The sequence below is a fragment of the Peromyscus eremicus genome, chromosome 9, assembly GCF_949786415.1.
Source record: "Peromyscus eremicus chromosome 9, PerEre_H2_v1, whole genome shotgun sequence".
Lineage (NCBI taxonomy): Eukaryota > Metazoa > Chordata > Mammalia > Rodentia > Cricetidae > Peromyscus > Peromyscus eremicus.
The window spans coordinates 106321587-106334970 of NC_081425.1; the positions used below are offsets into that span (position 1 = coordinate 106321587).

General features: G+C 42.6%; 1 protein-coding gene across 5 annotated transcripts in view; it reads left to right on the forward strand.

Annotated features, from left to right (window-relative positions):
- The window catches only part of Thoc7 (THO complex subunit 7), a 16391-nt gene continuing 3007 nt past the window's right edge, over positions 1-13384 (forward strand). Inside the window, exons 1-5 of one of the 5 annotated variants that reach the window (XM_059274208.1) lie at positions 679-720; positions 4674-4740; positions 9789-9906; positions 10541-10668; positions 10930-11016. In XM_059274208.1, the coding sequence (XP_059130191.1) occupies positions 10560-10668; positions 10930-11016 (196 nt within the window). In that variant the 5' untranslated portion in view covers positions 679-720; positions 4674-4740; positions 9789-9906; positions 10541-10559. Of the gene's footprint in view, positions 59-582; positions 721-847; positions 1030-4673; positions 4741-9788; positions 9907-10540; positions 10669-10929; positions 11017-13384 lie in introns of those variants that run through there. The other 4 variants (XM_059274206.1, XM_059274207.1, XM_059274204.1 and 1 more) reach the window with 4 other exon arrangements.

Genomic DNA, 13384 nt, shown 5'->3' on the forward strand with positions numbered 1-13384 from the left:
AAAGATAATATGAAAATGAAGGCACCCCATCTGGAGTCCGGCAGCGCGGGAGAACTGGGTGAGCGGCGAGGACCGCAGGGACTAAGCTCCTGGTCCTGAGCAACGTCCTCCCAAAGGCCGCCAAGTTTCTTCCCCCCTACTTTCCCGGCACCTGCCAGAACGCAGGAAGGGAGGGTGGCTTGCCGCGCCCAACCTAGGGACCCCGGTTCGAGACCAGCCGCGACGCGCGTGGGCGCCCACTCGGCTGCAGTCGCCGCGGCCCCGTGCCACCGGAGCGAGCGGCCCCCGCGGCCGTGGGGCGGCGGTCCCTTGGAGCGGCGGGCGCGGAGCCCCGCGAGCGCGCGCAGCCCGGAGCTCACCTGGCGGCTGGCCGCGGCCTCCAGGGCGGCCTGTGGGCGCGGGCCGGGCCGGGCGGGACGGCGGGGGGGCGCGGGCCGAGCCGCCGCCGGCCGCCCGCCCGCCTCGCCCTTCACCCGCCGGCCGCTCCGCGCCCCGGGAGAGCAGCGAGCGCGGGCAGCGCGGGTCCCGCGGCGGCGGCGGCGGCGCGGCGCGGCTCAGGAGTCGGAGAGGGCGGCCGCGGGCGCCGCCGCCTCCTCCTCCATGACTGTTTACCCGGCTGCATTGTGGGAGTTTGACCTCCGCCGCCAACCGCCGCCTCAGCTCGCGCCGCCGCCGCCGCCGCCGCCGCCGCCGCGCACGCCATGGGAGCCGTGACTGACGGTGAGGCCGCCGCGGGGTGCGGGGACGCGGGGCAGCGCCGGGATCCCGGCCGGCGGGGCTGGGGGCTCCCGGGGCGGCGCGCGGCCGCCGGCGGAGCCCGCGGAGCCCGGGAGATGCAGTGCGCCGAGGGGGCCGCCTGGGGGGCTTCGCAGGCCGGGCTGGGTCGGGCCCACAGGCCGGGCGCCGGGCCCCCGGGAGCGCTGGAGCTCGGGGTGCGGTGGAGCGAGGACCCAGAGCTGGGGACTGCCTCCAAGAGGAGTAGGGGCGTGTGGAGGGCCGGCCGGGAAGTGTACCTGGGCGACCTGCAAGGTAAAGCGCCGGGCGGGATGACGCCGGGCTCGGCCGCTGAAGGAGGGCATGGTGGGAGGGTGCTTCGGGGTCCGGAGGAATTGGGGTGCTGGGCTGCGGACGGTGGTTGTCCCTGGACCGAGAGCCGAAATAAGAGGACACTGGGGAAGTGGACAGATGCGATGGGCCGCGGAGCAAGAACTGGCTTTGGTACCTACTTTGGTAGAAAGGTTTCTGTGGCTTGGGGCTGTTCTTGAGAAGGTGACCAGGCGCTATGGATACTGGTGGAGAAACTGAGGACAGCGAAAGGCCCAGATTTGAGGACTGGTCGAGGAAATGTCTAGGTGGGGATGAATAGAGGAATTTTACCCTTATTTCGTTCCGGTTTCGCTTACTCAGTAGGCATTTACCGCAAGTAAGTCCCTGCTTACTTAGGGTTTGCAGCCCAGAACCAACAGCCCTTTCCTCACGTTTGCAGTTTGGTGTGGTTGTAAGCGTTGAATAATAGGCCTGGCGGGTGAAGGTATGTTTATTGTGTATGTGTCTCTGCCCTGGCTCTTTCTGGGTCTCTCCCCCCACTCCCCTTCACCCTGCACGTGTGGGTCCTGGGGGTTGAACTGAGGTTGTTGTACATCCGTTTCCACTGGTGACTGGAAAACTTGAAAAGACTTCCTTTGAAGGATAAATAGGCACATTAGGACTGGAATTACAAGTGACCAACCACTTGTACAAGCCCCAAAATGCTGAAAGAAATTAAACATGGCAGGTACTAATTAGCTAGAACTTAGGAAAAGTTAAGCACCATGAGTTTTTAAGGTCAGGGAAAGCCATTGGAAGGTTTTTTTGATTTGGTTTGGTTTGGGGTTTGGATTTTTTGAGATAGGCTGTCCTGGAACTCAGAGATCCCCACGCCCCCTGTTCCTGCCTCCTGAGTGCTGGTACTAAAGGTACTTGCCACCACATCAGGCCAAGTTTTTTTTTTTTTTTTTTTTTTTTTTTGGTTTTTCGAGACAGGGTTTCTCTGTGTAGCTTTGCGCCTTTCCTGGAGCTCACTTGGTAGCCCAGGCTGGCCTCGAACTCACAGAGATCCGCCTGGCTCTGCCTCCCTAGTGCTGGGATTAAAGGCGTGCGCCACCACCGCCCGGCCAGGCCAAGTTTTAAACATTAGTGTGATGTGATCAGATCTGCTTTTACTTAATTAATTGAAGTATTTGCGATGCTGAGGGCCGAACCCATGCTCCTATCATTAGGAAAGTGGTCTACACCCTCATCCTGCTCTACATCCTCAGCCCCAGCTTTGCATTTAAAAAGCACACACCCACTCTACTTTGTGGAGAGTATTAAGGAAATGGTAAGGGGATTGCTGAACTCACTCCCCCTTTCATTAACATTTATAAGTACTTGTAGCATGGGTCAGGCAGTGTTCTAATTATCCCCATATTATAGGTGAAGCTGGTACCCAAAGAAATTAAGTAACTTGTTCAGAGTTGCAGTGGTACTAAGTTCCAGAACCTGAGCTTAAAAACCAAGCCAGCTGGCTCTTGTGTGTTAACTCTGTGTGTGTGTGTGTGTGTGTGTGTTGCCTGCATGTATGCTTGTGTACCACATGTGTCTGGTGTCTGTGGAGTCCAGAAGAGTGTCCAACCGTGTAGGGCTGAAATTTCGTGGTTCTGAGCTGGTATATAGGTGCTGGGAATTGATCTCATCCCCCTGGAAGAACAGCCAGTGCTCTTAACTGTTGAGGCATCTCTCTGCCCAGCTGGTATGGTCTGATCGCAGCTCCTGCTGCAGTGGTGCTAGTGAAAGGTAATGGGGCCAGCACTCTAACTAAGGGAATTCAGTAAGTGAGCAGAGTCATGCGGAATGTCAGGACTGGTCGGATGTGGTGGGATGTCAAAGATGATCGATCTCATGTATCTGACCTGCAAGATTTTGTGCCTTGCTCCAAAGGAGTGATGGGTTTGTTGGGTAAGAGAAGGGAAGGAATAATGAGTTATAAATTTACAACTTCAGCCCCCTAATCCTTAGAGAGCACAGGAACCCCACTTTACAACTGCCGGCTTCTGGCCTTGTACCTAGCTTCTTTGAGCATCAGTTTTGTTCTCTGTAAATTAAGATACTAATAAAATCCACCTTGGAATGCTGTTTTGGAAATAATCAAACACATGCTATATTCAGTAAATAGCTCTACACGCAGAAGTTATTTTCCTATCCTCTTCTTCACTCCTCATGGAGAACTGTATCTGCACTGATTGCCCTCCCTGTCTTGTTTTGGGGGAAGAAAACAACTGAAGCACGTACTAAGTAAGCAGTCAACCATCATGAGGTACTAGGCACAGGAGGAAATTAGAGAGGGGGAGGTCCTGGAAGATAGATATCAAGTGCATTGTCTGTGTATGTGTGTATGCTAGTTGGATTGAACTAAGGCCCCTTTGCGTTGAGTAAGCTACATCTCCAGCACTGTCCTGTATAGAAATGGGGGTGAGGAGGTCCTGGGGACTTAGTGACTTAGTAGGGCAGCTCGTTTCTGGCAAAGCCACTCCTAAGTTTGGCCAACTGAAAACGAGTTAAGATATGTCACTGTTAATTTAAACTATTCTAACAGCTTATATGTTGTAGGTGATAATTTAAAGTGTGTTAAATTGTGTTAGAACCCTTTTTGTAGTACAGAGAACATTAAATAGATATATTGATATCTAGAGCAACAGATGGGAAGTGAGAAAATAGGTAAGATGTGATTCTGTGTTTTATTTAATAGAGCTGTTTGACTTTAACAGCTTTCATGGACATATACATATTAAATTTAAAATGATTTTAAAGTGCTCATAGACAATATGACAGAATAATGAAACTATACAATAATGTAATTGTATATACTTTCCAGTGAAGGCAAAGATGACACTGGTCATCTGTAAATGAACAATGATAGCACAGACTTTATGGGGTCACTTCAAGGATACAGTGTGATAATTCATGGAAGCACTTTGAAATTGAATGGCTGTTTATTAACTAAGCCAGCACACTTCTTGGTGAGCGGAGACGGATGGGAGTAAACATTGTAGAAGTGTTTGCTACTACAGTGTTCACTTCAAGTGATTCAGCGTGCAGCACCTTTGTTCGCCAGTGCCAGTACATTCATCCCGCTTGCTCCTTTGGCTGTGGACTGGTTCAACTAGTCAATCATTTCTTTTTAGCTAAGATAGTTTTTTGAAACAGAATTGGAGTTTTATCCTTAAATTATGCAGTTGACAATCCTCCTGCTTTAGCTTGCAATACTGGGATTATAGGCATGGCTGGCTTAAAAATTGTTTAACTTAATTTTGGTTTTACCATCAACAGTTAGTTTAAACGGGACATAAGTATCTCAGATGAGAGTCAAACTACCTTGTTTACTCTGTCTCCCTTTATGTACAGTTTTAGTATTGTTGACCTTAAAAATCATCCTAATGATTTTAAACTCATGAAGGGTGGGGACAGGGGTTCTGACGAGAGGAATGCAACAAATGGGCATATGTAATTCACCTTAATAACTCCTGAGTGGTGGTAATATAATGATAAATCTAGTAGGAATTTATGTAAACATTATCTTCATATGATCATAGTTCCTCCTCATTTATTATCAGTAAAATTGTTTCTAAACTGCTTTTGCTTATTTGTTTTTATAGAATGGGCTCCAAGGCCTGGTGGGACTAGTACAAGCAACCAGATTACTTACAAAAGGCTTCATTCATGGTAATTTAGGAAGTCAAAATGTTTTAGGAGCCCGGAGGTGGTGGTGCACACCTTTCTTCGGCACTCGGGAGGTAGTAGCAGGCTGATCTCTGAGGCCAGCATGGTTTACAGAGTGACCAGAGTGGATTTGCCAGCCAGGACTACACACAGAGAAACCCTATCTCAAAAAAAAAAAAGTTTTAGATATGTTCAGTATAGACCTAAACAATGAGGTGTTGCTAAAAATAAAAATGTTCATGCCATATGTGTTAAGAAACTAAGGAGAAGCTATTCTCGAACCTTTCTCTTTGTTAGAGTATACTCTACAAGGTATATGTCGTAGCAGTAATTCTTGTCTAGTTTTCTAGGTAGTAACTGTCCATAAAACATTAAGAAAGGAATGCTGTGACCTTGCTGTAAGTTTGAGACAAGCAATTATAACTGGGCAAAATTTTGAATACATAGCATGTATCTACATAGATAAATAGCTGTATAACTGTCTTCATATACTCCTGTAAAGTTTTAGGACATTGAAAGTTGTGAGTTAAAAAAATTTTTTTTCAATTTTATCCTGGCATGATCAGACACCGGATGGCCTGGGAATTGAACCCAGATCCTCTGGAACAGCAGTCAGTGCTCTTAACCACTGAACCATCTATCTCCTCTGTTGGTTAAAATTTAACATAAAGTAAAGGATAATGTGTTTTGGGCATTTTCTTATGGACAGGCATTATTTTCTTTCACTTTTGTTTTCAAGACACTTCTTACCAGTCCTACAAACTAGATAGTTTTATTCTTAGTTTATAGAAGTTACAAGTTGATGTCATATGCTCATACACAATGCAGACTTTAGGTACACAACCAAAACCATTGTCTCCAAGTTTCGACTTTTGGCCCAGAGCTTTGAAAAAAAAGTGCTTCAAGAGGAATGGGGCTGAAGTGCAAGGAGGGTCTGAGACTGCCTAGATGAGAAGCCTCTGCAATGCTGGACTAGTTTTCCCACTCAAGCACACCTGCTCAGTCCTAACGTGCCTTCCGAAACCTGGGATTCTCCTCTTCTCTTAGGCCATGTAGTTCCTAACTACATGTGGCCTGCCAACCTCCTGACCAGCCTTCTTGCTTATGGGCTTTTCCCAGTTGCCTTGCTCCTGCCAGATAGCTCTGCCCATGCATCTACCAACAGATACCAGCCTCTCACAATGTAACCTACATATTACTATTTGTATTGTTGGATTACATTGTCTTCTTCATCTAGTCTCTAAGGTTCTGGTGTACCTATTCCCCCAACTCTGCTAGAGCTTATAGCTTTCTACCTACCTGCTGGGGAGGCATGAAATGGGAAGACTTTATTGGCATTCTTTCTTGTAGAACAGAATAGCTCCCAGATTTTGAGTACACTTCAGGTACTCAAATCAAACTATATGTTTTTCCATCTTCTAGTCTGTCCTCCATTCCTTATTATTGGCCCCTCTCTTGATAACCCCTTTTATTTGTTCTTTTATATCATTCCAGGGTGTCTATGCAAATACAAGTATATGTAAATATACTTCTTCCATTTTTATTTGAATAACGGCATACTATACATTCTTTGTCTTGTATCTTAATTTATCTCTGTATCAAAAAGTACTTCCTCATTCTTTGTTTCCAGCTTAATAAAACTCCATCATGTTCTTATACAAAGTTCAACTTATTCACCCACTTATAGACGTTTGGGATGTTTTTCATTTATTATTAAAATGTTAACAGTGTGTAAATGACATATTGTTTAGTTCAACTATATCTGATACTGCCTAATGAAACCTAGATTAGAAATTTTGAGAAGTATTAATAAAGAGCCACTCAAATCCCACCCCGTCAGATTGCCCCCAACTCATCAGTAATGTGTACTCTTTTAGCTACCACAGCCACCTCAATGTGTGTGTTGATGTGGATGATATTTCTGCACTGAAAGTGAAAGGCTTCCTATCCTCAGAATTTACACTTACATCTTGTGTACAAATTTTGCTCACACCTTTTGTACAAGTACTTGTTGCTATGACAATGAAAATAAGGGCCGATAGTCTTTGTTAGTGTTTAATAGGAGCAGTGCTCTTTAGAAGGCCTCTGTATGCATCACAAACCCAATTTTAAAATAGTCAGGCTAGGCATGGCATCACTCCTTTTATTCCAACACTCCAGAGGCAGAGATTGAGTGATCTCTGTGAGTTCAAGACCAGGCAAATGAGTTCCAGGGCAACCAAAACTACATAGAGAGACTCTGTCTCCAAAAAAAAAAAAAAAAAAAAGATCTTGAAGCCTATCATGGCACCTCACCTATAACTGCAATTAGGAGGCCGAGGCAGGAGGATTGTTGTGAGTTGCAGGCTGGCTGAACTACATACTTTCAGGGCAGCCTGAGCTGTGGAGAAAAGTCAAGTTGGGTGGGGTTGTTGATTTGGTTTATTTGGCACGTGAATGTTTTCCAAATTGGAGTACTGCATTCATATGTAAAGATGCATAGGTCTTAAAGTGTGCGCCTGCGATGACCACAACACATAGTTTAAATTGTTTTAGTTACTGGCTTAAGATACCAGGTGTGGTGGTAGCTCCTGTCTGTTTCCTACTGCATTTACGTTTGACATCCCAGGTCTCTAAAGTAGGAAGCCCCAGCATCCAGGAAGAAGGAATGGAGAGAAGAGAAAGCATCTGAACAGCACTGTTACCTCCAGATTCCTAAACAAAATGGTTGCTCCTCTTGTCCTTTTAAACAGTCAAAGTTGTCGTGCATGTTAGCACACACTTTCAGATTTATTTGTTAATTCTTCATGTGTGTGCATGAGTACAGGTGCTGGAGGAGTCAGGAAGTGATGGAGCCCTGGAGCTGGGATGACAGGTAGTTGCAAACTGTCAGGCTTGAGTGCTGAGAACTGAATGCTACTCCTCCAGAAGAGCAGTACTCATTCTTAACCACTGAACTCTCCAGTCCCAAGGTGGCCTTTACTCCAGCACTTGACAGAAGCAGACTGCTGTCTCTCATGTGCTGGGAGTTTAAGGCCAATAAGGTCTCCATAGCAAGTTTCAGGAGAGCCAGGACTACAAAGTGAGACCTTGTCTCAAAATGTGTGTGTATGTGTGTTTGTGCGAGTTCGCACACGCAAGCACTTACAGTCAAAAATTTATTATTCTGTATTTTAACCTCTGTTTTGGTTTTTCGAACAGAGTTTCTCTGTGTAACAGTTCTGGCTGTCATGGAACTCACTCTGTAGACCAGACTGGCCTTGAACTCACAAAGATCCGCCTGCCTCTGCCTCCTGAATGCTAGAATTAAAGGCGTGCGGCACCACTGCCAGGCCATTTTAATCTTTTAAAGGACTATGTTTTATTTATCTGGGTTTCTTCAAATAACATTGTTTTGTGATTAAAGCTTGAAAACTTTACTATTTTTGAGACATAAAGTTAAATAATCAGATGAATCTGTAGCTTGAACAGCCTTTCAGAGAAACCCATTCTAACAGTGTCTACCTAAGGATGTCCTACACCTGTGCTTACAAGTACTTGTGCCTACACACACAAGAGCTGTTGTCAAAGACTTTCCTGTTGATTCATGCAGGCTCTCCAGAAATTATTCATACTTTAAATTTGTATTCAAAATACAATGCATTTAGTTAAAAAGAAAATGAAAACCCAGAAAACAAACAAAAAATAATAAAATGGTATCTAAGAAAATAATTTTCATCTCTGTAGTCCCCTTATCAGAAACAGTCATTAATGTCGTCCATTACCAGTGAATCCTTCCAGAGATACTTTCTGCATGCATGCATACATGTCTACACATACTTTTTTACATTTCCTTACACATTGGACAGCAGCATCTGCTTCTCTTTAATTATCTAAAGAGGTTGTTTGGGTTTTGCATTTGCAGTCTTTGTACTACAAACAACACTGCTAAAAACATCTTACATCTGTTGTGCATGATGGTGTACATCTATAACTCCAGCCTCTGCCAGAGTTTCACAATAAGCTATATAGCTGCAGAGATAGATCCTATCTCAAAACCCAAAAGGAAAAAAAAAAATTCTATGCTTGTGGGGCAGAAGCTGTGTCCATTTCAAGCATTGTTGATTATGTCCATGTCCCTGCGTGTTTAACAATGTGTGTAGGTACACTTTCCAAACATCTTGTCAATAGTTTTGTTACCAAGTTATGATATATCTGTTATATAAGATCTGATATATGGAAATGATTTTTTTCCCATTTCCGTTTGTCTTTCTGATTATAGCCCAGCATTATTTGGTCCCCGTAAGAACTCTAGCTCAGAACTACCAAACAAGCTGGTTTGAACCCCAGTTTGTTCCCGCACCACTTGCATTACTTTTGTATTCTATTTTCTCTTTGCGCTGGAAATCCTTCCAGAGATACTTTCTGCATGCATGCATACATGTCTACACATACTTGTATGCATTAATGTCGACATGGAAGTCAGGTATAGTGGCTCACACCTGTCATCCTATCTTTCACAGGGAAGGCAGAGACTGCACAGTGAAGTCCAGGCCAGCCTGCCAGTACTGTCTCAAACAAGAAAATGACCTTTTTCTCTGACCTGTCCTCCCTTTTCTAACTTGATGCTGCAGGCTAGGAACCTCCCTGTCTGTTCTTCTGTCAGTGCCTCTCACTTAGAGCCTCATGCAGTCCTGGCTCCCATTGGTTTGGACAGGTTTTTTTCAAAAGTAGTTTTCTTATCAGTTATTGGCTTAGCTTTTCTGTTGTACTGAAAATTTCAACAACCTATAGAATGACAATTCTGAGGGCAGAGTTTCACCTGTGACCTCATCCCGAAGAACAGTGCCAGACATACCATAGACAATCACTTTTCTTTGAGGGAGAAAAAAGACTTTTTAATTGTGGCAAGATGCAAATAAATTTACCAATTTTACCTTCTTGCTTTTAAGTGTCAGCCCAGCTGGTGGCATTAAATGTTCTTGTATTTCAGTAATGTCCTTTAGAATGAGTGAATGAGTAGTGATACTGGTTGTCAAGAATTACTCAGAACGAAATGTTGTTTTAATTCTCATTTACCCTTTTTCCTCTAGACGAAGTCATACGGAAGCGTCTTCTGATTGATGGAGATGGTGCTGGGGATGATCGGAGAATTAATCTCCTTGTGAAAAGCTTCATTAAATGGTGCAACTCTGGATCCCAAGAGGAAGGGTACTTTTTCCACTGCTCTTTCTGTACCAGTGTCCTGGGGAGGTTTTATCAAGGCCGTGTTAAGTAATTCTGTTCACCTTCTCTGGCCAGTGCAGCCACTTCTTGATTGATTGAAAGCATTTTTTCACATGCAGAAAGCTCAGTAGTCAAAGAAGAAATAAAGATTAAACTCAGGCTTAATAATTTGATTGCTTTTCACAAATCAGTATTTGCTTAGTACCTCTAAGTGAAGGTTTCTCTTTTGTTAATATATAAGTTAATAATATATAAGTTGCTGCAAAACGGTTACATGTCAATTTTATGAAGTTTTTTTCTGGATTTACTTTCAGCTTAAATGACTGTATAGAGGAGGAAAGTTGTGAGACCAGAATTCTGAAGAAAACTCCTAATCACAGTATTGTTAAGGGTGATTGAAATAGTTCAGACGGGTCACTTGGCCTGAGCCTGTATCGAGGAGAGCAGTTGTCTCATCTTGCCTTTGTAACCAGAGCAGGTATAGGTCCAGAGCACCATAGCTAGCAGAGCAAATAGCAAGGGCAGCTGTTCTAAGCTACTTCAACAAAATAAATAATTGTCAGAACTTGGTTTCATTTAGATTACAGTTTTTTTTTTTATTCTTTCTCTTTTTCATTAGATATAGCCAGTACCAACGTATGCTGAGCACTCTGTCTCAATGTGAATTTTCAATGGGCAAAACTTTGCTGGTATATGATATGAATCTCAGAGAAATGGAAAATTATGAAAAAATATACAAAGAAATAGGTAAATAATCTTTCTTTGTATAATTGTATTTTTGTGGTTTGAAGGAAAAGCTGTCTGACAATATCTGCGTTGTAGTGAAACTGTCTAGGTAATTTCAGTGGTAAGAAAGGATCTGGTAAATGGCAGCTGCCACAGTGTCATGTATTAATAAAGGAGCACTGTGTGTCGTAGAATGTCAGTGTCTGTTGTGGTATCTGTGGAACTTGTACTTAAAAGCACAGATTATTATAATTACCTTCTTAAAACTACCTTTTTGTATAGAATGTAGTATTGCGGGAGCACATGAAAAAATTGCTGAGTGTAAAAAGCAAATTCTTCAAGCAAAACGAATACGGAAAAATCGACAAGGTGAGAATGATTTGAAGGACTTTGTGCAGATATTTTATTCCCGAGTACAATTTCCATGAAGTTTTTAATATTGAAAAGTAAAATCTGCAATGTGAATCAGTTTATAAACAATGACTCAATTATATTTAATTCTTAAAACTCTATGACTTAAAATAGAGAAGGCGAGGTATGCTGAAAAAGATTTCATTTTGCTAAAGTTTATTGGTTGCCCAAGTATTTCTCAGACTCTTTTCCTATCTTCAGATCCTTTTTCCTAAGCAGTGTTATAGTTAATCTGCAAAGGTGAGCTCTACGACAGATTGAGGTATTTATTTGCTAGTTTAATGAAGCTACTTCCTTTTTTTTTTTGTTTTTGGTTTTTCGAGACAGGGTTTCTCTGTGTAGTTTTGGTGCCTTTCCTGGATCTTGCTCTGTAGACCAGGCTGGCCTCGAACTCACAGAGATCAGCTTGACTCTGCCTCCCGAGTGCTGGGATTAAAGGCGTATGCTACTTTCAAAAAATGGAAAAGAATTTAAACATTTTGTTAAGCACAAAGCAAGCAACTTTATCTACAAAATTATGTAGTAGAAAAGTTCAAAGTTTAGGGGACAGAAAGTTGATCCATTAGATAAAAGCACTTGCCACCACGTATGGCCACCTGAATTTGAGCCCCAAGGCCCACATGGTAGAAGGAGAGAGCTGAGTCCCTCTTTGTGTCACACCATCCCACATAAATAAATACACTGGAGTAAAATAAAATAAATGTAAATAGTTTAAAGATAGACTAAAGTTTAGTTTTATTCTAATCTCTTGTCTTTTAAAGTTAGAATCGTCTTCATCTGGTTCATAAAATATTTGAAAATAATTTTAATTTTTTATATGTGTCTATGTACACATGAGTGCAGGTGCCTATGGAGGCCAGAAGTGGCCATCTTATCTCTGGAGTTGAGGCAGCTGTGAGCTGCACATGAACTGAGAACTGAATTTGGGTGAAATAACAGTATATGCTCTTAACTGCCAAGCTGTCTCTCTAGCTTCAGAAATTATTTTTGATGGGTCTGGGTCTAGTGGAAAATTAACGATAGATAGATAGATAGATAGATAGATAGATAGATAGATAGATAGATAGATAGACAGATAGACACATACATACATACATACATAGATGGATGATAACCATAACTATGACAGCATTGTGAAAAACTAAATGGAAATAGAAAATATTGTTAGTTATTTGGTGATGGTGAGGTTTTTGTGGCTTAGATTCTTCATTTCTGTTTTGTTTTATACTGAAAAATATATTGTTTTATAATGCGAAAAGATTATTTAGAATAAAATCAGTTTTACTGAATTAATATGCTGTGTTCCAAAACAATGAGTTGCATGTTTTAGTGAGCTAATCAGTCAGTATTTTACCATGGTCACCACTACCCACCCTTTTCTTTTCCTGAGACAGGGTTTCTCTGTGTAGCTCTGGCTGTCCTGGAACTCACTCTGTAGACCAGGTGGGGCCTCAAACTCAGAGATCCTCCTACCTCTGCCTCCCATGTGCTTGGACTAGAGTTGTGCACCACCACTGCTCGGCTTTTAATCCCCCCTTTGAAGAAGTGGTTTTTGCATCTAGTTATAGGATGTGTGGTGAAGTTTCCATGGCTAATTTATAGCAAATATACCAGCTTACAAAATAACATCAATTCTAAGTGATTTAAAATGTTTGTGCAGTGTTTGGACAAGTTTTAAAATTAATTTATAATTTTATAATAAAGGTTAGCAGAAGATACATGATTTAATAATGTACAGATTTCAGTGGAGCAGAAATAATAACATGAATTTTAAATCACTTCAGTTTCTGAAATTTCTAACATAAGAATGATCTAGATACTAGATCTTAGTGGTTTTCATCCTTTCTAACACTAACACTGTGACCCTTGTGTTTTGGTACCCCCAGCCATAAAATTATTTCATTGCCATTCATAACTGTAATTTTGCTAGTTATGAATTGTAGTGTAAAAAATACCTGATATGCCACCCTCAAAGGGGTTGAGACCCATAGGTTGAGCATCACTGGTCTAAAAGGATATATTTTCCTCGGTGTTTTTTCTGTTTGTTTGTTTGTTTGTTTGGGTGAGGGTGGTGAAAAGTAGTTAATAAGATCCTTTCCAAATCAGTCATTCATTGGTGATACCAAGTTCATTTATACTGCTGCCAACCTCTTACATTTTGTCATATGAATGGAAAACCAGAAGTGAGAGATAAAATCCCTGTTTGGAGCACTGTTAAGTCATGTATGATTGTGATCATGATTGAATTAAGGGAATTGCCAGTGCTCTCCATCACCATCGCCTTTTATTTTATTTTATTTACTTATTTATTTATTGGTTTTTTGAG